At 34.9% G+C, this 25,076-nt stretch overlaps 2 protein-coding genes across 3 annotated transcripts in view; one reads left to right on the forward strand and one right to left on the reverse strand.

Moving 5' to 3' along the window:
• LOC123679011 overlaps nt 1–25,076 on the reverse strand; it is a 293,836-nt gene that overhangs the window by 249,118 nt on the left and 19,642 nt on the right. Inside the window, exon 2 of one of the 2 annotated variants that reach the window (XM_045616322.1) lies at nt 2,530–2,680. The exons of the other annotated variant lie outside the window; for it this stretch is intronic. The gene's annotated coding sequence lies outside the window, so the exon portion shown is untranslated. The remainder of the gene's footprint in view (nt 1–2,529; nt 2,681–25,076) is intronic. 2 annotated transcript variants of the gene reach the window in all.
• On the forward strand, nt 18,179–21,276 carry LOC123678630 (zinc finger MYM-type protein 1-like). The gene is made up of 2 exons (XM_045615761.1): nt 18,179–19,310; nt 19,928–21,276. Exons 1-2 carry the CDS (start codon nt 18,179–18,181, stop codon nt 21,274–21,276), a joined length of 2,481 nt encoding a protein of 826 aa, XP_045471717.1.

Below are 25,076 nucleotides of genomic sequence, written 5' to 3' on the forward strand. Positions count from 1 at the left end.
TATTCTGAAGTAGGTAGCAAAGCTTTATCGCTCAAAAAAGTATGGAAACACATAGAACAAGTATTGCAACCAGTCCTTCTCAGGACCAAATGAAGATGGCAGGCGAATTCTTGGCAAAACATCGGAAACTACCAGCGACATACATAATGGAGAAATCACAAACAATCGGTACTATCAATAATTTATTTAGTTAGAGGATGGGAGGATAGAAAATTACAACAGGTTAGTTTTATCCCAAGAATGCTAGTTAATACGTCTCTGTAGCTAACACCAACTTTCCTCCCGGATAAAAGAATACGCGAATACAAAAACCGCTTCATAAAGTTTTCTTCTTTAAATTACCACTCCAACGGCAATCTGGGCAGATGAAAACATCTGAAATGAACGATAACCCATTGGAAACTTAAATCACTCAAGTTTTTCGATCCACTTTCAGTATTTCTCATTTTGCGTTCCGCCAATCACACTTCACAACAGCTTTTATTGATGTCGTTCAAACTTTTCGGGACTTGTTTACGTCGGAATAAAAGAATGGATTTTTTCGTAGATTATTTTATCCGGTCTAGACTTCGATTCGGGAAAAACTTGGGTAGTTGCTTTTTCTTTATCGACAAAGAGACCGCAAATTCTGCAGAATTGTATACAATGCACTTAAAATACGACGCATGTATGGTATTGTCATAAGCTTATTCCGAAAAAGATTATAAGAATCCTTGGGAAGGAGCTTTTGCAGCGCTTATTCGTCGAAAATTAAATTCCAAGCTTCTAATGCCAAATCCCTCCTGAAATGAAGCATGAGCATTTCATGTGGTTATATGTTACATACCTAGTCACACTAATTTCAACATGTTGTTGGAGAGTATTGACTATTAATTTTTTCATTATCCTGCATAAAGTTTCTATAGTTCTTTCTGGTGACTCAATGAATATTGAATTCTGAATTTGATATTATTATTTAACCTCTAAATTTAATATTCTATTATCATCAAATCAACAGATTTGAAGTTATCAAAAAAATGCAAATTTCGAAATATCAAATTTACTGAACCCCTAGCCGAGTTTTGTCTATGAATTAATTGAACCATTTCATTTGAGATCCGAACCTAACTGGAAAATTGATGATCCCAGGTTTTTTCGTTCGAGAGTTTTCGTTTTTAGATCCAGTCGACTAGATGAGAATCGAATTTGAGTACGAATTCGTCTTCACTGAGTTGAACCTTATCGGTTGAAACCATTCTCGACTCGAAATTCAATAAAAGTTAAGAAAGCACTAACGTGAAGTCCTTGCGCCATTGCGCAACTGCCGCATGAAAGCTTCTTACTTCACGTCAGTGCTTTTCTTATTTATAAACATTCATATCATCACAAATTGGTGTCTAATTTCATCACAATTACAGTACTCTGGGGTTCTAGACATCTAGTTGGCCGTAAACATGATAACTTTCGAACGAATCAATCTCATCACTTCAAATTTTCAGAGTAGGTTCTAATCTCGGTTGTTAATGGCCAAAATCCGATAGGGGTTTCGTCAATATGGCCGTTCAAAATTTTGTTTTTCTGACAATTTCAGAACTACGACCTGGATGATTTTTTTTTAATTATGTGTAAAACAACAATTTCATGCTTCATGCGAATTTCGATGTTGATAACTTCAACAGGATTAGATAAAATTTAAGAAGAATTCGGAAGGTAAAAACTCAATACTTCGAATGAATAACACTGAGAGTTTTATTATGCCAAAAACCAACCGATTTCGTCCAGTCTAAAGGCCATCAGGGTTTCCTGGAAAGATAGAGGAACTCATAAGAACTCAGATAAAATATGTCAAAAATTTTTACCGAGATTTCTGGGCGTGATAGTGCCAACATTGAGAAGTAAAAAGTAAGTATAGTTTGATGAATAAACTTCAGACCTAAAATGCATATTGAGGGAGATATATCCTTCTAACATCTTTTTCAGTTGTGCAGTTCTTGGTGAATCTGTATTAGCTATTTATTATTTCTATACTTTTGTTGAGTTGACAAAATCCTAATCCAATTCGTATGTGCTCAGGCACAGAGTGAGTTTCCGTTCACTTTGTATGATTTTCTTCTGTATCTATTCTGTCAATATTAATCAATGACAACTCAATACTATAATATGAATGACTTATGTAGAGAAAAAACCTATTTCTAAATCTTCTTTCTCATTTTAGAAAAATGTTATTCAACAGAATTATTCGAATAATTCTTTTGATGTGATGAAAAAAAAAACGATTATATTTAAGAATGATTTTATTGGACTACTCTCTTTCAAAATAAAACAAAGTTAATTCGAATTAACTTTTGATGAAATACGTAACATATATGTTCAAAATATCGAGCTATCACAGCTACAAATAATTCGAGCTAATCTTCAAACTTTTCATCCGACTATTCGCTTCAGATCAGAAGCACAAAAATATATTCACGTACGAAAAAGGTGCTACTCTGACTGTCAAACCTTTTTGATTATAGCATGGCTGGAAAGATAAAAGTAAGTTATTCTCACCTAAAACCACTTCAGGTGATAATTGCATATACATATTGTGTGCCTGATATAACATTCATATATTCAAAGCACGTTCAAAGAGGATCAGGGATGTTGAATTTTCATTCTAATCTCATGAACGTCCTATCCTTGTTGAAATTCCGCAGTTTTCCTGAAATAGATAGGGTTCTTTCATTAACATTATTTCAAATAATTTCTACTTGCAACAAAATAAAAATCGAATGCGATGTGAAAATTTTCGATGCTGTTACAATGAATTTATATTTGATGATTTATGAGAGCAGATATAAATATTGATGTTAGTTTTAATTATTATCCACGTCCAATGCTATAAGGATGTTACATGAAAAAATAATTTCCTTCCTCAGCATTTACCAATATTTCAAACATCTAATTTCACTGATGTCTATATATCCCTCGTGTAAATATCCATAAGTGTTGAGACACGTAAATTTAAATAAATAAATATATGTCTAATGAACTGCAATAGAATCCATCGAACCATTTCTGAGATACTAAACTTTCAGAACAACCATATTTTGGAATTTGAATTCAATTGGATTAGTTTTTAGAATAATGGTCGAAAACCGTTCCACTCTTTGTATTTGTAATCGTATTTGTATTTGTATCTGTATCTGTATTTGTATTTGTATTTGTATTTTGTCAACTAATAAGTTATTAATTGGCAAAAAAGGGCCATTCAACAAATTTGTGTTGTATTACAATTTGCACTACACATAAATAAATAAAACAAAAAGTGAAAAAATAAATCATCTAAATGACCATTTTGATTCTTGATGCACTATGAAAGACAAATTATTATTATATTTTAATCAATCCTTCTTTCTTCTAAATACATATAATATACAATTCCTTAGTGGACGCAACAGAAATTCAATTTCAATGGACGCATTTTTAAACAAATCACTTGATGTTTATTTTTGGTTGAGTTCTAAAGCGTATAATAAATCCTGAACATACTCCGTAAATTATCAAAATTTTAATTTTCACCTTCTCTCGAATGCAACTTTTGAAGAACAATTTTTCATAGGTTGTAATTGGTGTGTCTAACCCTACTTTATTTCATATATGAATAAACATCTCGAAGAAAAAATAATCATTCGCTTTGGCAATGCTTTCAACAACACAATATCTTTTGTCGAAAATCGAAATAATTAAGACAGAAAAGAATACAATTATCCCTGACTTATTCTGATATACAGGGTGACCATTTGAAAACGAAACAGACGAGATTACAGACGAAATAACGTTTTTCGATAGAAATGCTCGGACAGGTCGATTTCTGTTTCGAGGGGGACAACTTAAGATGTAGGTTACGGACGCATAGCGCTTCAACCCTTGCTACTACAACCCTCACCCCAAAATTTTGAATAGGGAAGATGGGGTGAGTGATAACTCATTTGAAAGGTATTTTTATACTGATTTCAGCACAGTAATTGTTTTTTTATTTTATGCATTAGTTCTCGAAATATTCTTAACTAAGTATTTGAAAATGAAGTGGTGTTTTCATGGCACTTGTAGTGTTTTGTGAAAAATCGACATTTTGAGCTTCAAAACAACCATGACTGTGGCTTCCTTCCTAACTAACTAACGCATGAATATTTCGAGAACTAATGCATAAAATGAAAAAACAATTACTGTACTGAAATCAGTATAAAAATACCTTTAAATTGAGGTATCACTCACCCCATCTTCCCTATTCAAAAATTGTAACCGTAACCTACATCTTAAGTTGTCCCCCTCGAAACAGAAATCGACCTGTCCGAGCATTTCTATCGAAAAACTTTATTTCGTCTGTAATCTCGTCTGTTTCGTTTTCAAATGGCCACCCTGTATAAGACATCGCATCAAGTGAACTCCACAATAAGATATATCATCCGCCAATCCCATATTTTGAATGCCCTCACCCATAAGATGTTCACAGCAATTCGCATCACTACCCAAAAACAATAACATGGGTGTGTGCACTTACATCGTAACCTTACCAGTTGTAGCATTACAAGAACAAAGCTTGAATTGAACCGTAAATTTAAATGGTCGTATTTCTGTCTAGACAAATGTCTCGTGGTTCATGTAGTAATTTAGTTGGGAGCTCATCTTCCCGTTATAATTATCCCCTCTTATTGATAATTGATGAAATCTTAGCTTTTGATTACTCGGAGCTTTTCAGAGTTGGGTTTCGAAGCGGCAATAAATTTAAGCGATGGCTATCACATCATTCTGACTGTTGAAGAGCCAGCCTTCAATATTTGCGCTTTCCCTATATTATTCTCTAGAATAAACCTCCGAAAGAATTCTTAGTATTCCTAATTCCTATACAGGGTGTCCCGTAAAGACCACGTCAAACCGAGGGAGAATGTAGATCAAAGAAAAACCCACCTGCTATGACAAAATTCCCATTATAAAAGTCTTACCGTTTTCGAGATATTTTTTTTTTGTTGAAAATAATGAATTTTTGCCCCTTTCAATAGTTTTGCCCTTACGGTTTGTACAATTTTACATCTTTCTGGTTTATTTTTTTCTGTAAAATATTGCTGAAGGATAATTTTAACGTTTACATTAAAAACATCCTTCGAAAATTTTAAAGGGGGGCTATAAGAAATATTTTTATTGAAAATTTTGGAGGTGGATTATTTTGTTCATGAAGTTTAGCCCATCGTAGTGGAAAAAAAATGTACCGAGATACTGCTGCACATTACACCAATAAATTGTCTATTTTATAGTGATTTCTAAGAGGTATCACACAAGTCATTTGTTCTTCAAAGAAAAAAGATATGGCTGTTTTTATCCAAATGGGTACGTTTCTGACTAAATCAAGTTTGTCAATTCTGTTAAGAAATCTTCGATGTTGCATTACTTAGTGAACAATGGCAATTGTTTACGTGCGAAAATATTACTCGCATAATTATTCACCTCAACGAAATTCAATTTTGCCGGCAAATTTTGGAAAACATCATGCAGATCCAGATTTTTTTAATAAGATCATTTGGAGCGACGAGTCTTTCTTTACCAAGGATGGGTACATGAAGACCTAAATCCTCTGGACTTTCAATATTGGGGCTGCCTAAAAGACAAAGTATACGCAACACCCATACGTGATGAAGCCGAATTGCGGATGCGTTCTCTCAATTCGGCTTCATCACGTATGGGTGTTGCGTATACTTTGTCTTTTAGGCAGCCCCAATAATAAAAGTCCATAGGATTTAGGTCAGGTGAACGAGGAGGCCACAAAATTTCACCTTCACTTCCAATCCACCGGTGGGGATAAGTTCTATTCAAATGTGCGCTAACTTTGAGTCCGTTATGTGCTGGGCATCCATCAACTTGAAACCACAGACTACGTCGCAACGCCAGTAGCACATCTTCCAATAAAATGGGCAGCTGGTTGGTTAAAATTTCCAAATAATTGTTTGCGTTCAGTGATGGCGGCAGTTCGATCGGGCCCAAAATTGCACCATTAAATGTTCCAGTCCATAAATTGATCTTGAATCGATATTGTGATCTATCTTCTCTCACCTCGTGTGGATTTATGATATTCCAGCTATGCAAATTGTGGAGATTCATGTACCCATCCTTGGTACAGGAAGACTCGTCGCTCCAAATAATCTTAATAAAAAAACCTGGATCTGCATGATATTTTCCAAAATTTGCCGGCAAAATTAAATTTCGTTGAGGTGAATAATTATGCGAGTAATATTTTCGAACGTAAACAATTGCCATTGTTCACTAAGTAATGCAACATCGAAGATTTCTTAACAGAATTGACATACTTGATTTTGTCTGAAACGTACCCATTTGGATAAAAACAGCTATATCTTTTTTCTTTGAATAACAAATGACTTGTGTGATACCTCTTTGAAATCACTATAAAATAGACAATTTATTGGTGTAATGTGCAGCAGTAGCTCGGTACATTTTTTTCCCACTACGATGGGCTAAACTTTATGAACAAAATAATCCACTTCCAAAATTTCCAATAAAAATATTTCTCATAGCCCCCCTTTAAAATTTTCGGAAGATTTTTTTGATATGAACTATAGAATTATTCTTCAGCAATATTTTACAGAAAAAATTAACCAGAAAGATGTAAAATTGTACCAACCGTAAGGGCAAAACTATTGAAAGGGGCAAAAATTCATTAATTTCAAAAAAAAAAAATATCTCGAAAACGGTAAGACTTTTATAATGAGAATTTTGTCATAGCAGGTGGGTTATCCTTTGATCTACATTCTCCCTCGGTTTGACGTGGTCTTTACGGGACACCCTGTATAATCAAAACTTTCACAGTTTATGGATTCGCTAGGATTGAGTCCAATATTCTACAGAATGTTTCATTGTTTTCATTCCTATTTTATTAAATATCTCAATATTGTGGTAGATAACTAGATGGGCTGTATTTCAGTTTTGCAAATGCAGTGGCGGATTTACCTGTTGGTAAATCCGCAGGCTGAGTAGGCTGAATCCTAGGGCTGCAAATTGAACTCATTATTTTTTTTATTTACAGAATTGGCGTCATTTGCGGGAGGTTTAAATTTTCTGCTTCAATATAAGGAAATCTGTTGCTGAGGCTCATCGAATGCTCTACAATACATATGGTGAGGCCACTATTAGTGACAGAAGGTGCCGAGAGTAGTTTCAACGCTTCAACAACGGTGTTTTTACGTACGTCGAAAACCAACATGGCGATGGAAGAGAGAAGATTTTCGAAAATGCGGAATTGGAGGCATTACTTGATCAAGACTCGTATCAAAGGCAAAAATAATTGGCAGGATCATTGGAAGTGACGCAACAATCCATTTTAAAACGCATTCTAGTCATGGGAATGATTCAGAAACAAGGAAATTCGGCAAGCCGAGAGAAGTAGAACAGCGTTTGTTTGTTCGTGAACAACTGCTTACAAGGCAAAGACGTAAGGAATTTCTGCATCGCTTTGCGACTGGAGACGAAAAATGGAATCATTACGTCACGATAATCCCAAGCGCAGAACATCATGGGGATATCCCGGCCATGCTTCCACGTCGACGGTCAAACCGAATATTCACGGTTCCAAGGTCATGCTCAGTATTTTGTGGGACCAACTCGGCGTAGTGTATTATGAGTTGTTAAAACCGACTGACACAATCACAGACGATCGTTATCGAACGCAATTCGTTTGAGCCGAGCACTGAAATACAAACGGACGCAATACAACGAAAGACATGATGAAGTGATTTTACAGCATGACAATGCTCGACCCTTTGTTGGCGAAAGTGGTTATGACATACTTGGAACCAAATATTCAATATTTCAAAATCTCTACATGAACAATTGCTAAACTCTTTGTAAAAAACACTAATGAAAAAGATATCGTACGATGATATAATTAATGATTTTGTGAATTTATAGTCTCCGCAAGAAGGTATATTGCAATGCTTTTATATTTCAAATCAAAATATATTACTAACAGATAATTGAGAAAGAAAATTCTTCTATGATATTTTTTTTTAAATGTGTTAAAAATATTTATCAACCTTCGCCAAATGTTTAACTATAATTTGTCAGTATTGTATAGTTTCAAGACATATACCTCACCTTATTTTGAAAGTGGTACATGATTGAGATATTCTTTGCTCGAAATTATGTTTTTCTGATAATTCTTTGCCATGAAAATAAGCAAGGATCTGACCTTACCTTAGTTCTCAATTATACTAATGATCCGGGAAAAAAAATGCAACGAGGATGATGAAGCATAAATCATAAAAATAGAATGTGATTGATATGAATGTGAACTAAGGTGTCAAAATTCAAAGGCGGCAAAAGTTAGATGGCCTATAGGCGATTAATCCGCAAATCCGACTCTAAGCTATATAAAATTCACTCAAAACAGGTAATAATATCAAGAAAAAATAATATAAATAACAGTGATGGCAGAACTTGTCAATAGGATGAGGACTGAGGAAAGTATATCTTTTCCAAATTTATGCTGCTCCAGTTCTTCTGTATTAATTATTATTGAGGGGGTAAGTTTCTCAAAAACAAAGAAAAGATTTCTGGAAATACCTCAAGGAAGTGCGCTAACCGTAGTCAAGTGTTTCGGGCTTTCGGCACGCATCAGTACGGTTAAGAAATATTGAGATGAGCAAGACTTGGTGGAAAACAACAAACAAGCGAAGTCAAGAACAGAAGCCAGCCGTCCTTTTGTGTTTTTCGAAGACAGATCCAACAAATTTCAGTTCATTATTTCATGAAGGGCCGTGCCAAACCTATAAACTAAAATGATCGTGACGGGGAAGAGGCCCTGATTAACCTTCGTCAATCAATGGTGGGTGTAGAAGGGGTCCAAAACTCAATAAGCATTATTGACAGTTACCCCATGTCTAGACGAACCAATTAAAATTCTGATTAACGAATCTGACAGACTCTGTACCTTTATCAATTCAATTTGAGAATTGGCGTCAATTAGTACGTAAAATTACCTGGCTCAGAACGAAAATGACTGACGCGGATGGTATTCACTAAAACCTGCGAAAAATCGAATTCAACTGCGCTTGTTAGTCAAATTTTTTTTTTCGATTATTTGATTATCTTTCCATTGATGTAATACTAGAGGGTTCGAGAAAATGATGTTTCGAATATTTCAATGGATGATTAATGTTGTTCAATATAGAATTTTAAGTTATGAGATATTACAATTTGTCCCAATATGTTACTGAAAAGTTTTTGCTTCCTTACATATTCATGAGAATATCGAAAAAAAGGATTGGAAATCTCGGTTACAACATATTCAATTCTGTTGAGATTTTGGTTGTACTCATGAAATGAAATTTCATGCCTTCTGACAAAATATCATGTTGATCACGTGTAAAGAAACATAAATAATAATAAATACGAGAGCCATCAATATGTATGCATGTTCAATTCTAACATTCGGTATAGTTCCATGGAGCAAAACAGACATCGAAAACCTGCAACGCAAAATGAGAACAAAACTGATAACAAAAGCAAATAAGCACCATCCGAAAAGCAGCATTGAGAGGACTACACTACCAAGAAATAAAGGAGACATGGGTCTGACGGACATCATGGAACTTGCTAATGGCAGATAGAAAGCCTACGGTAATACTTCAGAGATCAAGCAAGTAGATCATACGTCTACAAAATAATGTGTGAAGCAGACGAATCAACACCTTTACAACTTCACAAGGAACAATTTTCATACAACCACCAGACAAACCAAGAAAAACTGCAAAGATGGAGAGAGAAGCCCCTACATGGAAGACAGTTCAACGAGGTGAACCAGGATCATGTCGACATTGAAGCGTCGAACTATTGGCTAACATCAGGTGCGATGTTTCCAGAAACGGAAGGTTTTCTTTTAGCCATCCAAGATCAAGTGGTCTCAACTAAAAATTACTGCAAGCATATCATTAAGGATCGAACTATTACTGACGATCGATGCCGATATGGGTGTCCAACGAATGAGACAATCCAACATATCACGGGAGGATGTCAAATGTTTGCAGGATATGAATATAAAGAGAGACACGATGCAGTAGGAAAAATACTACTCCGAGAATTGGCAACTATATTAGAACTAATTCATTTTGAAAAAGTGCCATACTACAAGTACCAACCGGAGACCATCCTGTAAAAAGAAAGCAATAAACTGTACTGGGATCGTACAGTTTTGACAGATAAAACAGTCCCTCACAACAGACCAGATATACTACAAGTCGATAAACATCAAAAGACAGCAATACTCATCGAAGTAGCAATACCAAATAACAAAAACATGCGTCATAAGGGAGGTCGAAAAAATTTCAAAATATAGGGACCTCGAATTTCAGATAAAGCGGCAATGGGGAATGGTATCAACAAGAACTATTCCAATTATCATCTCAACAACTGGAATAGTACCCAAAAATCTAAAGATAAATATCAAACAATAAGGACTTAGTGAGTTTATTTGTAATATAATGCAAAAAGGTGTTCTTTTAGGTACTGCAAAAACGGTGAGAAAATTCCTAAGAGGCGACGGACAAGTCCAAGGATTGGCGGGATCAAGTGGAAGAGAACCAGAAGCTCGACGAGGACCAGAGAGACCACAAGGCCTGGACACGACCGAGCTCTACTGTTTTGATATTTTAAATATCTGGAATTGAGTGAATGTTCCTCTCAACAGGAAGTGAGAATACCGACGGAGAGAAGATTTTTCTATCCTACGCGTATAGATTAGAGTCGGGGAATGATACAAATTATTAAAATTTTTTGAAAACTCCGGAAAGGAATTTTATAGAATACTGAATGAAAAAACCTCAGCAAAATCAGGGAGTCCTCCAAGCACCGACGATATAGAGAGTTTTTGGACCGATCAACTGTCAACATCGACCCCTTGTAACTTCCAAGCGAGTTGGATAAAAATAGTAGAAATCATGTGAGACCATAGAAAATATGCAGCATAGTGTAGTAACGTCTGAAAAACTACAGCAATAATTGAAGTGCACTCACAATTGGAAATACCCAGGCCCAGATGGAATTCACAACTTCTAGTTGAAGAAGTTTTTCACTAGTCTGCACAGTAGACTAGTCGAATCCATAAATAGCAAGGGAAATGCCAACGTTTTTGACAACAGGTATCACTTACCTCATACCGAAAGATTTTCAAAACACTATTTATCCATCAAAATACAGACCTATAACATGCCTACCAACAATATACAAAATCATCACATCATGTTAAGAATCTTGAATCTACAAACATTGCGAGAAAAATAATATATTGACTACTGGCGAAGGCCAGGTCCAAGGATTGAAGGGATCATGTGGAAGCGGACCGAGCTCGCCGAAGACCAGAGGGACAACAAGAACCGGACACGACCGATCTCTATCCTTCTGATATTTTGAATATCTGGAATTAAGTGAATGTTTCCCTTAGAGAAAGCCGACTGCGAGGAAATTTTTTTCAGTCGATGGAATCTGCAAAAGGCTTAACGGAGCATGTTACGCAATTAGTGTACTGAAAAATTCTTTTCAGTCTAACGTACTAATAGAAGTTTATTACGCGCATGTTCATTCTATCTTGAGCTATGCAATAACAGTCTGGAGTCAGGCAACCGACAGACAAAGAGTTTTCATCGCCCAAAAGAGAGCCATCCGATTAGTTTTTGGTTTCCAGTATAGACAGTCATGTGGACCTTATTTCAAGAAGTATGGTATCCTAACCCTTATCTCTATATATATTTATAAATTATTGTCCCACATCCATGACAAAAAAAGTTCCCTTAAAGTTTGCAGTGATGTACAGTGCATCCCATTTTGGGTGAGACAGCCAGGTTTCTCGCTTATTTGACGTTTTAGTGTTTTTTTAACATTTCTGAACATCCTTCCTACATAGTATCATATATCATTTTGAAGGGAAAAAAATTACGAATTCAACGAAGTAATGATACACATGGTGTTCCATTAAAAAAAATATAAGTTTGTGTTGAATCTTCGAAACCATACCCCGAAAAAAAATATTGAGTACGCCACTGGATTCTACGCAGAATTCTGGTTCAGACGTAGTTTTTTCCTCAGCATTTTTTCTAATAACTTCGGAGATAAAGAAGGGGTCCGAAAAGTATAACTTTCCAAAATCACCCTGTATCTTTTGAACGGAAACAGTTATGCACAATCTGATTAGACCAACTTGAGTTTCACGAAAAAGTAGGACAGGAACGTGAAAACCGCAAGGCTCTATCTTAAATAACAAGCGAGAAACCTGGCAGTCTCATCCAAAATGGGATGCACTGTACACACCTACTCTACTAGACAAAATAGCAATTTTGCGCTGCCGCGACCGAAGCGAGAAATGTACAAAAAATCTCCCATGTATGCGGGAATGTCCCTATATAATCTGTTACCATGTAATAGAAAAGTCTCTAGATACTCCTAGCTGAAAATGCTTTTTATTCCATTGAAGAATTTCGCGATTACTATTCGCATATTTGAAATATCATGTAGTATGTTATTCATTTAAAAAAATGTTTGCTGTTTCATGTACTGGTAATTTTGTTGAAAACTTTGTATATAATATTATATTTATTGTATATTGTATTTGACCATATTGACTGTACCTACATATGAAATTATTTTTTATAATCCAATTCTATTACATTTTAATTATAATTTTATGACGTATCAAGACTCTTGTATTGAGTGAATGACGAATAAACCATCTATCTATCTATCTATCCCCTACGCGCATAGGCTAAAGTTGAAAAAAATAAATACACATAACAATTATTCAAATCAATATTTCAATGTTGATCGCACCACAAATTTTACAGGTACAGAGACATATTGAAAAGTTTGTGACTCTCCTAGAAGTGAATTATTTGAGTTTTTTTATCTGAATTTTTTTTCATATTTCCTCCTCTAAAAACACTCAAAAAATATAATTAAGTTGAATTCGGATACCCCCTATACAGGGTGAGTCTTTGACTTGTACATATATTTTAACCCAAGATTCCTGAGGTCAAAAGAAACACTTTTTTCCTTTACCATTTTTTCCGATTCGGCCCGGTTAAAAAGATACAGGCTGTTGAAAATCGTTAAAAAAATGTGATTTTCGGCTATATCTCGTAAATGGTTGTATCGAAGGAAATGATTTTTGAAATATAGCTTTTTTTTGATGTGATACATCTTCTCCGAATACAAGATTCCATACACATTCTTCTGTTTCTTTATTATGAACATTATATCCCATAAAAATACCAGAAATTCGAAGAAACCAACTCTTAAGAGTAATTTGAACGTTCATTGAAGAATATTTGGCTAATTTGAAAAATAAAAGTATTCTTCATATTTTCTCGTACAAAGCGCCGTTTTCGAATAACTTGATCTTAAAAAAAAAAAATTATCTGTGAAATTCAAAAAATTGGGTACTTTGGCTGAATGCAACTCTGTTCTGTTGTGGAAAAAAAACCACAGAACTGAATATTTACTATGATGTCATGTCTCAGATTTTAGAATTGAAGTACTAGTCAACTTAGTTCGAAAATGAAGTAATTTGAATAAGCTCACCTCAACTCCTCGATTTGATTACAAATTACTGAGCTTTGGCACAGCTCTGATTATAAGAAGATACTACACTAAAATCAACATTCTTTTTGAAAAGTCCAGATTATTCATAAAGCCCATGTTTAAAAAAGTTTTCACAAAATAGTCCCATTATAATGACAACAATCAATATCCCACTAAAGACTGCTGCTATCGAACAATACTGCATTCTTCTTCGGGTTATCCAAACTCACATCGAAACATACCACTAGGACTAGGTACATACTAGACAAATTTTCATGTGATTGAGATTGAATACTTTTATTCTTTTGCTATTCCATAATTTCATCCTAAGAGCATATGATTGACATACTTCCTAGAGGGCCATAATTGTTTTAATGTGAAAACAAATTAGGTGAGTTGAAAGAAAGAGGATATTCAACTGTGGATATTTATATTGAATAGTTCTCATTTATTTTCAATGGCAAAATCAACATGAATCAAGTAGTAGAGTTGGCTATAATGTAGGTACACATTAAGAACAAATTTGATTACAAGTGGAGTCTAACATTTTCCATTGATTACAGAGCCAGAATATTTTACATATTTCCATATTTTCATTCTGATGGCTTCAAAAATATTGATGCATTCCAATATTTTTATGAGATAGTTGGAACAAATCGAATGCTTCATTTCATAACAAATATCTTACAACAATAACAGTGTAAATTGTAAATGAAAATTTTAGGTTAGAACATAGATTATTCGAACCGAACTGCTGTGTTTATAATTTGGCATCACTCGAGATTTGAAATTTAAACTTGAAACCACAGATTATTATAGTCTGTGTTAGAACTTTCACAGATAAATATTTATTTGAGATTTTAAGGTTAAATGGCATTATACAAAATTAAATAAACAACGATATCATATAAATGAAATATAATGAATGAATGGATATGAATATCAGAGCTAATATGGGTGGTAGCGAGCTCAATTCGTTATAATTATCGAAAATTAAATAGAAAATCAAGAGAAGAATATTTAATCTTTAGCGTCAACGAAATTGGAATAACTCATTTATTTGATTTATAAACACTACTTTGTTCAACAAATGGAATGTTAAACGTGAGTTTATGATGGTTTTTCTAATTTAGTAGCTTATTTCCAAGGTTCAAAAGGTATATCTTATGCTTGAGAAAACTTCAGTGTTCCGGTTTTCAGGGGTGAATTAGCTCATTTTGAAAATTTAAAATGGCTATATCTTTTTAACAGGGCCGAATCGGAAAAAATGGTAAATGAAAAAAGTGTTTCTTTTGACCTCAAGAACCTTCGGTTAAAATATATGTACAAGTCAAAGACTCACCCTGTATATACCAGAAACTAATGTAGTGAACTGTCATACCACCCCAAAATCTGTATAGTGTACACTGTATAGTCCCTACAACTAGCAACATCGATCAACCATGACTGATGTGTGCTGATTTGTCTTCGTTACTTCACACCTCCTTTTTCGTTCCAGTTTAGCCCGGGGTCCTGTATCGGGTAGTTTATTCGATTTTGGATCAACTCCACACCGGAAATTGAACAAATTGAAAATGAGTTTGCCGGAGTAAAGCGAATTTGAAACACACGGATGCGAATTTGAAGGGTAACAACGTTCATCACTGGGAGAGAGTATCAATTTGTAACGAACTTGATATCTACGCGAATCTGACAATTTTTCATTTTGGCTTTTGATTTCGTTGAAATGTTAATGGTGGGTTTCATGAAACTTTTATAGTGGTAATTTGCTCGTTCAAATGATTTGTTTTCAAAATTGAGTTCATTTTTGACACTTACATAGATTTAAAACTACAATCAACGAGTTCATCGGTCAATCAAGATTTTATGAAACCCATCGTTAAAGTGATACTAGGGATGAATTATTTATAATACAAGTGCAGAAGGCATTGATATTCTTAAACGATTTTTCTCTACAAAATATGGCAGAATGAACGGATTAAACACAGAATTAGAAAATAGTTATTTATAAAACAAGTGCAGAAGGCATTGATATTCTTCCAGGAGTTCAAAATTCAAAAACGAGCCACGAAGTGGCGAGTTTTGGAATGAACGAGTGGTAGAATGAGCCTTCTGTACGAGTATTATACATTATTTTCTCTAATTCATTGCATTTTAATTGAAATTAATGAAATATTTCCATAAATATCATTTAGTGATTTTTGCATTGAAAAATGTTGGTTGGCAGAACTGATTTCTTCAAGGCAAATTGATGAATTGACAGATAAAGCCGTGGCGGAAAGTTCGGAATACCAACATATAATAATGAAATATAACCATGAAAACTGTGCGTTTCTGATATATTCTCGCACGATTTTGTTCTACAATATGTGGAAGAATGAACGGAATAACCACAGAATTGGAGAAAAGTATTTTCTACAACAAATCGCCTCATCCATCACGAATGCGTAATTCGAAAACGAGCGACGAAGGAAGGAGCAAGTTTGAATTGTACGTTTCGAATTTTGGAATAATTTATAATAAAGCATTGAATTCGTGAATTAGAATTGAGAGAAATCGCGAATAATGTTGCAAATCATTCCACTATATTCAAATTATAATATATTGATAATTGACGTATGTTGAAATTTGATAGGATCGGAAATCAGTGTAGACAACCACAAAACGAAAAATATAGCTGAAATCAACGCTGCAATGAGTTCATCACAGTACTGTTTTTTTACTCATTACGATACTGAAATGGAGAAAATCTATTCCATTGCTCTATTTATTTTTTGGAATGTGTTTAGATGACCTTAGGTCACAAACCATTTATTCAATAACTCCCTAAAGTTTGACAGTTTCATTAAAAACAGTCTACTGGAAATCAATTTTCACAAAATGGAGACGGACGGTAGATTCTATATACTTTTTGTAAGATCTCAAAGTGACTTTCTGCCCAACCCAACTTAAGTTTATATATTTATTTTTATTTGAGTATATATATTTTTTATTTCATTTTCGGGATTTGCCCAACTCACATTGTCCATTATATTCAGATCCCAGTGGTTTTTATTGGAAATCTTCCTTATTGTATGTTATTCCATATATTCTTAAATTTAAAGAATTTTCTTTGGAGAATAAATGGTCTGATGCATTGGGTGAAATACAATACAAAGGACATTGACCCTTCAAATTTTGGAATCAGTTCCAAATGTAAAAATGTAACCGAATTATCTTCATAGATAGCACCGGCGTAGCCAGGGGGGGATTTTGAGGGTTCAAACCCCCCCCTCCCCTGAAATGTTGAAGATGTAAAAAAAACTTATTTTTTTTCAAAATCTCGAAAATATTTTTTAATGGAATTTGTAAAAAGTGAATGAAATTATCACTCTCAGTTCAATCAATTTGTAATGTGAAATTTGAATTAAATTACCTCTACGTAATCCAGTCAATTTGTGCTCACATGTGCCCCTCAAAGGAAAGTTATGGGTTAGTTTGATTTTTTCGATCGTATGTAACGGGTGTTTTTTTTCGAGGTATATAACTTTAAGTTGGCATTACTGTTCAAGGTGGCGACCGATTTAACAGCTGTCGAGTGATTTATTCTCAGTTCGGTTTGGCAATTCATCATGAATAGACTCACGCCTGAACAACTCTTGAAAATAGTGCAATTTCATTTCGAAAATAATAATTCTGTGCGGAATACGTATCGCGCACTACGTCCATTAGCGATGAAGCGCACTTCTGGTTGAATGGCTACGTCAACAAACAAAACGGCCGCATTTAGAGTGAAGCTAATCCTCAAGTGTATGTCGAAACACCGTTACATCCAGAAAAACTGACTGTTTGGTGCGCTTTATGGGCTGGTGGAATCATTGATCCGTACTTCAAAAACGATGATGGCCAGAACGTTACAGTCAATGGTGATCGGTATAGAGCCATGATCAGTGCCCTATTACCGCCTAGGCCAACATAGGCCATGGCCTAGGGGCGGCACAATTTTAGGGGCGGCAAATTTTTCGGTGAATAAAAAAAAATTCTTTAACTCCTCTACGAAAATGTAGAAATAGCCATCTTCGAAAATTTCGCACATTTTTTCATTACCGATGTATAATTCTTTTGAATGGAAGATAGAAATATTGTTGCATTTTTCACACCCCTCGGTAATCTGAAAATCAAAGGAGCCGCCCTAAAACCGAACAGCAGTCGGCACTGTCGGCGGTTAAGCGCATCAAAGAGAACGTGGAAAACCTATCCTATCGTAAATTGTAATTGCTACTAATAAAACAAGGATTACTGTCAGGGAAATCAGAGGACTGGCATAATATTTAAAATATGAATGCGGCACGTTTGATGAGTTGCCCTAGTAGGTATTATTTTCAATGGATGCAAGTAACTAGTTAAATTTTTTGCGTGAATTTCGGAATCGGCACTGGCAGCTCGTCAGTCCTATTTTTCCGTCCATGCAATACACTCAGAATCGAGAACTAACCACTATAGAGTTGTCACCAGTCATTTTTAAACATTGCTAGTGCAATTTTTAGTATAAATAAATTTTGTGGGAACTTATCTTCAGATCTACTTGTTCATTCTTTTTTTCGCAATGTCAAGAAAACGTGAAAGTGGTTGTGAATATAGAAAACGAGCAAAGGAAAGATCAGAAAAAAATGAGGAACTGGTGAAGAAGATTCCCAAGATTGACACCTTTTTACAAAAAGGTGATAAAAAACAAAAAGTGGACTCGACAGAGCTGAGTGAAATTCAACAAGAATTCGATCAACCTTCAACAAGTGGTAACAACACATCAAACAAAGCTGAAAGCATTATGGAGATTCCGGAACAAGTGGAATCTTGTGAAAATCCGAAAAAAGCTTTTCCAGAAATTAGCGGCAGTTCAGATAACTTCAGTGATGATCCAGCTCTGTGGGATGAAATAACAGAGGAGTTGAGGCAGAATTTTATCAATCGTGGAATTAAACAAAATATTGATTTATTAGATTTTGAAGCTTCAAGAAGGAATTATAATGATCGCGTTCGATATCGTTCGAAAGGATTGTTTAAAACCCGATTGAAAAATGCCGAGACTCACACTCGCGATTTCTTGATTTACTCTGCCAGCACAGGACGTCTCTACTGTCTGCCATGCCGTTTATTCAATGGGAAAGGTCCATTTGCATCTACCGGATTTAATGATTGGAAAAATCCTATTACTATTGAACAGCACGAGAATTCACAGAATCACAAAAATTGTGTCCTAATTTTACTCCAAAGGCAAAAAGCAGCTGGCCAGGTAGATGCACTTCATGTTAAAGAATACAAGCGGGAAGTACAGTACTGGAGAGAAGTTTTAAAGAGAGTTGTTGCAGCGATCAAGGCATTGGCATCAAGAGGACTTTCATTCAGGGGTTCGACGGAAGTATTTGGTAGTCTACATAATGGCAATTATATGATGCTATTAGAATTTCTAGCTGAATTTGACCCTTTTCTTGCTGATCACATTGAAAAGCACGGAAATCAAGGCAGAGGGAACGTCTCTTACTTGTCATCATCGATTTGTGAAGAAATTATCCAAATTATGGCTACAGAAGTTCTAAAATCAATTGATCAGGAAGTTACAGAAGCCAAATACTATTCAATAAGCGTAGACTCCACACCAGATATAACGCATACCGATCAACTGGCTTTTATTACTCGCTATAATAAAGAAGACGGAAAACCAGTGGAAAGATTTTTAGGTAAGATTGAGAAAAGTTGCATTTTTTTCTTAATGTTTTCTCATTTACCAATACTGAAATGATGTTACTTTCAAAAAATGTTTTTAAGTGTAGCTATTTTATCAATTCCAGTTTATTAGTAAGAGCGATTAATGATCGAAACGTTTGAAATAACAAATTCATTACATATTATAATAATTTTGACATAAAAATGAAAATTTGAATTGATTTATGCAATGTAATTGTTCTTGTCCACGACTATTCTATAATATGCACATATGAATTATAGCAGTGAATAACTTATCAGCATCGTGATAGACTGACTGACAGTAAGATCAACCACCAAGCTATCAGCGCGGTAAAAAAAAAGGCTACTGATGGAATCGATGTCACGTGAAAATTTTGAACTTCATTTTGAGCTTGCAATTTTCAGTGCGAACGCAGAAAATGTTGTCATCGCTTTGGAAACTACTCTAATTTTTGAAAATGCAGATTAATTCGAATTTTACCCAGGAAGTCGTGGATAAAATATAGTATTCTACTCACACATAATTACTGATATTTACTAGGGTGAATAATAGTTATCTTTATGAGCTCATTGAATAATTTGGTACTAACTTAGGTAATTTTACTCACAGGATTTATACCAAATCCGGGACACAAGGCTGAAGACCTTTATAACGCTGTTATTAAGATGATGGAGGAGCATAATTTCAATTTTGCGAATTGTAGAGGTCAATCCTATGACAATGCGTCAAATATGTCAGGAATATATAATGGACTGCAAGTAAAAATAAAAGAAATCTCTCCTTTGGCATATTGGATCCCATGCGCGGCTCATTCGCTGAACCTCGTCGGAGAACACGCTGCTGGATCGTGTAAGGCATCTCGGGATTTTTTCTCACTTCTTCAGGTTATTTACGTTTTCTTCTCAATCTCGACTGCTCGCTGGGGGATACTAATGAAACATCTGACTGGCCCTTCAGTGAAACGATTATCTACAACTCGCTGGTCGGCGAGATATGAAGCTTGCAACAGCATGAACCAAAATTGGAAAGAAGTTGTCGCAGCTTTGAGTGAAATTGATGAGCGGGACAGGTCTAAGACTGGGAGTGAAGCAAAAGGATTGAAAATCAAGCTAACATCTCTGGAAACCGCAATAATGTTCGCTGTATGGAGTCCAATTTTGGAAAGATTTGATAAAGTGAGCGAAGCAATACAGAAAGTTGGCATTGGTATAGATGAAGTAGTTTTGTATTATGAGTCATTGGTTGATTATATCTTAGGATTAAGAGATCAATTTGATCGATTTGAGGAGAGAGCGAAGATCAATTCTGGATTTGAGAAATATCGAAGTGAAGAAAGAAGAGCCACAACAAGAACTGTTCCTGCTGATGAAACTCGAGTGGGACATACTGTTTTGAGTGGGAGGGAAAACTTCAGAGTAGGGGTTTATCTTGTTATAATTGACTATCTAACAAGAGAATTGAATCAACGTAAAAATTGCTACAAGGGTTTTGCTGCGAAATTCTCCTTTTTATTAAAACTGCAATCGATTAGTTCTGAAGAATTAGGAGTAGCGGTTACTAATCTCATCTCTAGTTTTCCTCAGGATTTAGATGAAAAACTCCACGATGAATGTTTGCACTTCAAATCCTACTTAGCACAGTTAGAACAACCTCCAAAAACTCTACACGAGATGAGTACCTTCATTAGAAGTGATAAAAGCTTAGTGCAAGTGTTTCCCTACATCGATATTACAATTAGAATGTTTTTATGCACTTTTGCAACGAACTGTTCAGCAGAGAGGTCGTTTTCAGCATTGAAGCGAATTTTATCCTATTTGCGATCTAGCATGTCTCAAGAGCGTTTGAATTCTCTGGCCGTTTTGTGCATTGAAGCTGAATTGTTGAAAAAATTAGACTTCGAAGCTGTGTTGCAACAATTTGCGGAAAAGAAGGCAAGAAGAAAACCATTATTAGTTTGATTATGAAAGCTGTAATTTTTTACTATGAAATATAACTCTGAAACATTAGATTGTTTTATTTCCAGATAGAAAATTGTCTTTATCAACTTCTGCGAAAATCACGTATTTAAAAAATTTGAATTTTTAAAATTCTCTTTACTCATAGGGGCGGCAAATTGTTTTTGGCCTAGGGGCGGAAAAGAGTTTAATCCGGCCCTGGCCATGATTACTAACTTTTTCATTCCTGAATGAATGGCACAGCTCGTGCCACAATCGATTTATTGGAAGACACGTTTGGTGACCGCCTAATTTCACGTTTTGGACCAATTGACCTCCAAGATCTTGTGCTAGACAACTTTCTGTGGGGCTATGTAAAGTCATTGGTCTATGCGGATAAGCCACAAACCCTTGACCATTTGGAAGACAACATTCGCCGTGTTATTGCCGATATACGGCCACAAATGTTGGAAAAGTCATCGAAAATTGGACGTCCAGATTGGACTATATCCGAGCCAGCCTTGTCGGTCATATCCTAGAAATCATATTTAAAATGTAATGCCACAAGATTATCTTGCGGATAAATAAAATTCATATCAATCGAATAATCCATCGTTGTTTTATTGCAATTTAAAGTTCTATAGCTCTAAAAAAAACACCATTTATTTTTTTGGGTTCTGAATCGGAATATGAGGTTTAGCACCAAAATTCTGTGACAGAAATTAAAAAAAAAATACAAAAAAAATTTAATCTTCTGGCGTTTTCTTCCATAAAGTTCTTCGTCCGAAAAACCTGGCTCAAACGATAGTTCAAAATTGGCGTATTATATCTATCTCTGCTAAAACTCAGTTGATGGGGTAGTTTTAATTTCTTCGATTTATCATCTCTGTATCTGGGGTACAGAATTCGAATCTGAAGTTTGCCACCAAAATTTCATGATGAAACATTGAAAAAAATGCAAAAAAGGTGATAACTATCATTTTTTACCGGTTTTTTGCATATAAACTTTCTATTCATAAATTTGAATTTGAGTACTCTGGTGTATAAATACTACGACGGTATTTTTTTCCTAAATATATTTATAGGAATCGATGTAAAGAAATAAACTAAATTTCAAAAAGTGATTTTGAAAATGCTTTTTTTTCTCAAAACATACTTGAAAAATAAAACTACTGAAAATAGATTGAATGGGTTGGCTCTTCTAAAGTTGATATATTTAAAAATAAGAACATAAGATTTTTTATAATATGTAAACCCCCCCCCCGAAACTGAAACCTGGCTACGCCCGTGATAGAGACCATATTTATTTTTATGAAATAAGAAATATCATAATATGTAAAGCACATTCATTCTAAAAAGATTAATGGAAATTGTTCAATTCTACTCAACAATTATAACAAGAATGGGATTGAAGAAATGACAGTATCAAGTGAATACTGAACGATTCCTCTGAAATAGCAGATTTTCGTGAGAAAGAGAACTGTATTTGATATTGGATCAGATCGAGTCGAGTCTTGGGCCATATAATGCTCATAAATTTTGTTACAGCCATAAATCGCTCATCATCGAAAGATTTGGGATGTTTCTTTCAGAAGTTAGCAGAATTGGGTAAACAGAAATGTTGGAATTTGAGACATGGTGAGCCTATAAATTTGTCCCAATAAAGAACTGTTCAATGGGGTCAAAATAAAACCTGACAGTATAGGAGGATCTACGTCGATGAAAAGCTCAATGAATGTTCATTGGAGTCTCTTAATTTGTCAGCTCTGCCATACACACAGTTAGTTAATGTTACGGCAGAAATGATATATTGTGCAATTTTGTGTTGATAAAACCGTAGAAAATTCAAAAAGAATATTGAAAAGAGACTTGTATTTCAGAAAATGTAAAGAGAATATTAGGAAAACGAGGAAAGCATCAGTGCTTTCCTCGTTTTCCTAATATTCTCTTTATATTACGGGCGATCAAAAGCTGTTGACTTATCTTCAGAGATAAGTCAACAGCTTTTGATCGCCCGTTATTTGTTCATTTGTTATTCATGAGAAAAAGTCGAATCGGAAAAAATAGTAAAGGAAAATGTGTTTTTTTTGACCTCAGGTATCTTCGGTTGAAATATATGTACAAGTCGAAGACTCGCCCTGTATAGTGTTCCAAATATAATAATAATAATAAAGGTCTTTATTCAGAAAAAATCGGAAAGCACATTGAACTACACTATTGGGGGCGAGATTTAGCTCGCATAAATAAGGTAGAGAATATTATCTAGTACCGTACAATCAACCTCACTTCTTAACCATGTGTCTATTCTTCCATCTAACCCTCCTAAACCTAACTTACAAAACAAAACAAAACTTTTTACCATGAGCACTAAAACAATAATATAATCCAAACCCTGCCGTAAAATTGAAATAAAAATTTGAAATATTCCATCTCAGACAGCACACAGATTCAAAATTCAACAAGCAAATAAAAGGAAAACGCCAAAAGAAACAGTCACAACCATTTCCGGAAAGCAATTCGGTCATTAGCCTAGGCATAAAGCGGGTCGATCCGAAAATTATTCATAATATGTAATTTAAACTTATCAAGCGTAATGTTTCCATACTCAAAGTCTAGGCTATTCATGCAATTGGGTATTTGATAGGAGTACGATCTAGTGAATATGTCGGTTCGGTGTTTTGGTATTGGGATGGTGCGTTTGGAGCGAATATTGATGGAGTGCACAGCAGAACGGAGAGTAATCCTATCGTAAAGATTTATTGGTAATTTTTCAGTGATGATTCTATAAAATAAAACATATGAATGGAAACGTCTTCTGTGCTCCATACTGAGCCAGCTGGTAATTTTAAGGGTGTAACTCACAGAATCATATTTCCGTAGACCGTGTATCAATCTCAGACAAAAATTCTGTAGTACCTGAATCCTATTCTTATCGAAAGCAGTTAAGCAGGGACCGTAGACAGCATCACAATAGTTCATATATGACAGTACCGTAGACTCACACAGTAGAATTTTACTGGATTTACTCAGAATGCCTCTAAATTGATATAAATTCCTCAAACTGGCATAAGCTTTCAACAAGCCTACTGAAACGCAAATCAGTATCGACCGTTAGACCCAAATTTCTTGTAAACTCCAGAAAACTGATTTTGCTGCCATCCATGATAACATCCTGGCCATAAATCTCCAAGAACATTTCTACGACCAAAAAGTTGACATACTGTACTGATTTACTCGCGTTCAAACGAAGAAATCGGAAATCGAATCGGAAGCCCTACTATAGTCTAGCTGGGTCAAAATAGTCAAATTGCCTTGATCAACAGACTTGAAAATGTCATCAGTGATGTTGAGCAAGGCTGTGCAACAACCATGGCCAGGTCTGAATCCATACTGTGTGGAGGGAATGATCTCATTAATTTCTATATATTCCTGTAATTGTTTTTGCATGACCTTCTCAACAATTTTGGAGAGCACCGGGAGTATACTAATAGGCCGTAAGTCATCAAATGTATTTGGATCCGAGTTCGGTTGAAAAAGCTCATAATCTGACTGCGTACATTGGCAGTGATCAACACCTCTGGATTTAGTCATTTTTGAATGAGATTGATTTAAAATTTTTCAAATTCAGCCAAATACAAATTTTTATCAAATTGTCAAACCAGGTAAATGTTAGAATCTTAGAAATCTAATAGTCACGTTTGTTGTGATTTCATTCGAGAGCTTGCAGACTGGAAAAATTCGATGTATAGGTATCGATGAAACGTCGGCTTTAGTTGATATGTCTTGACTACAATCATAACTATCTTAATTCTCAGTGACTAATT

This window comes from Harmonia axyridis, chromosome 4 (assembly GCF_914767665.1).
Source record: "Harmonia axyridis chromosome 4, icHarAxyr1.1, whole genome shotgun sequence".
NCBI classification, from domain to species: Eukaryota; Metazoa; Arthropoda; class Insecta; order Coleoptera; family Coccinellidae; genus Harmonia; species Harmonia axyridis.

Excerpts from the sequence above, each read along its gene's own strand:
- LOC123678630 (XM_045615761.1), top strand. The coding sequence starts at position 18,179 with ATGTCAAGAAAACGTGAAAGTGGTTGTGAATATAGAAAACGAGCAAAG. Across the intron at positions 19,311-19,927 it reads ACCAGTGGAAAGATTTTTAG|GATTTATACCAAATCCGGGA; the intron begins GTAAGATTGAGA and ends TTTTACTCACAG.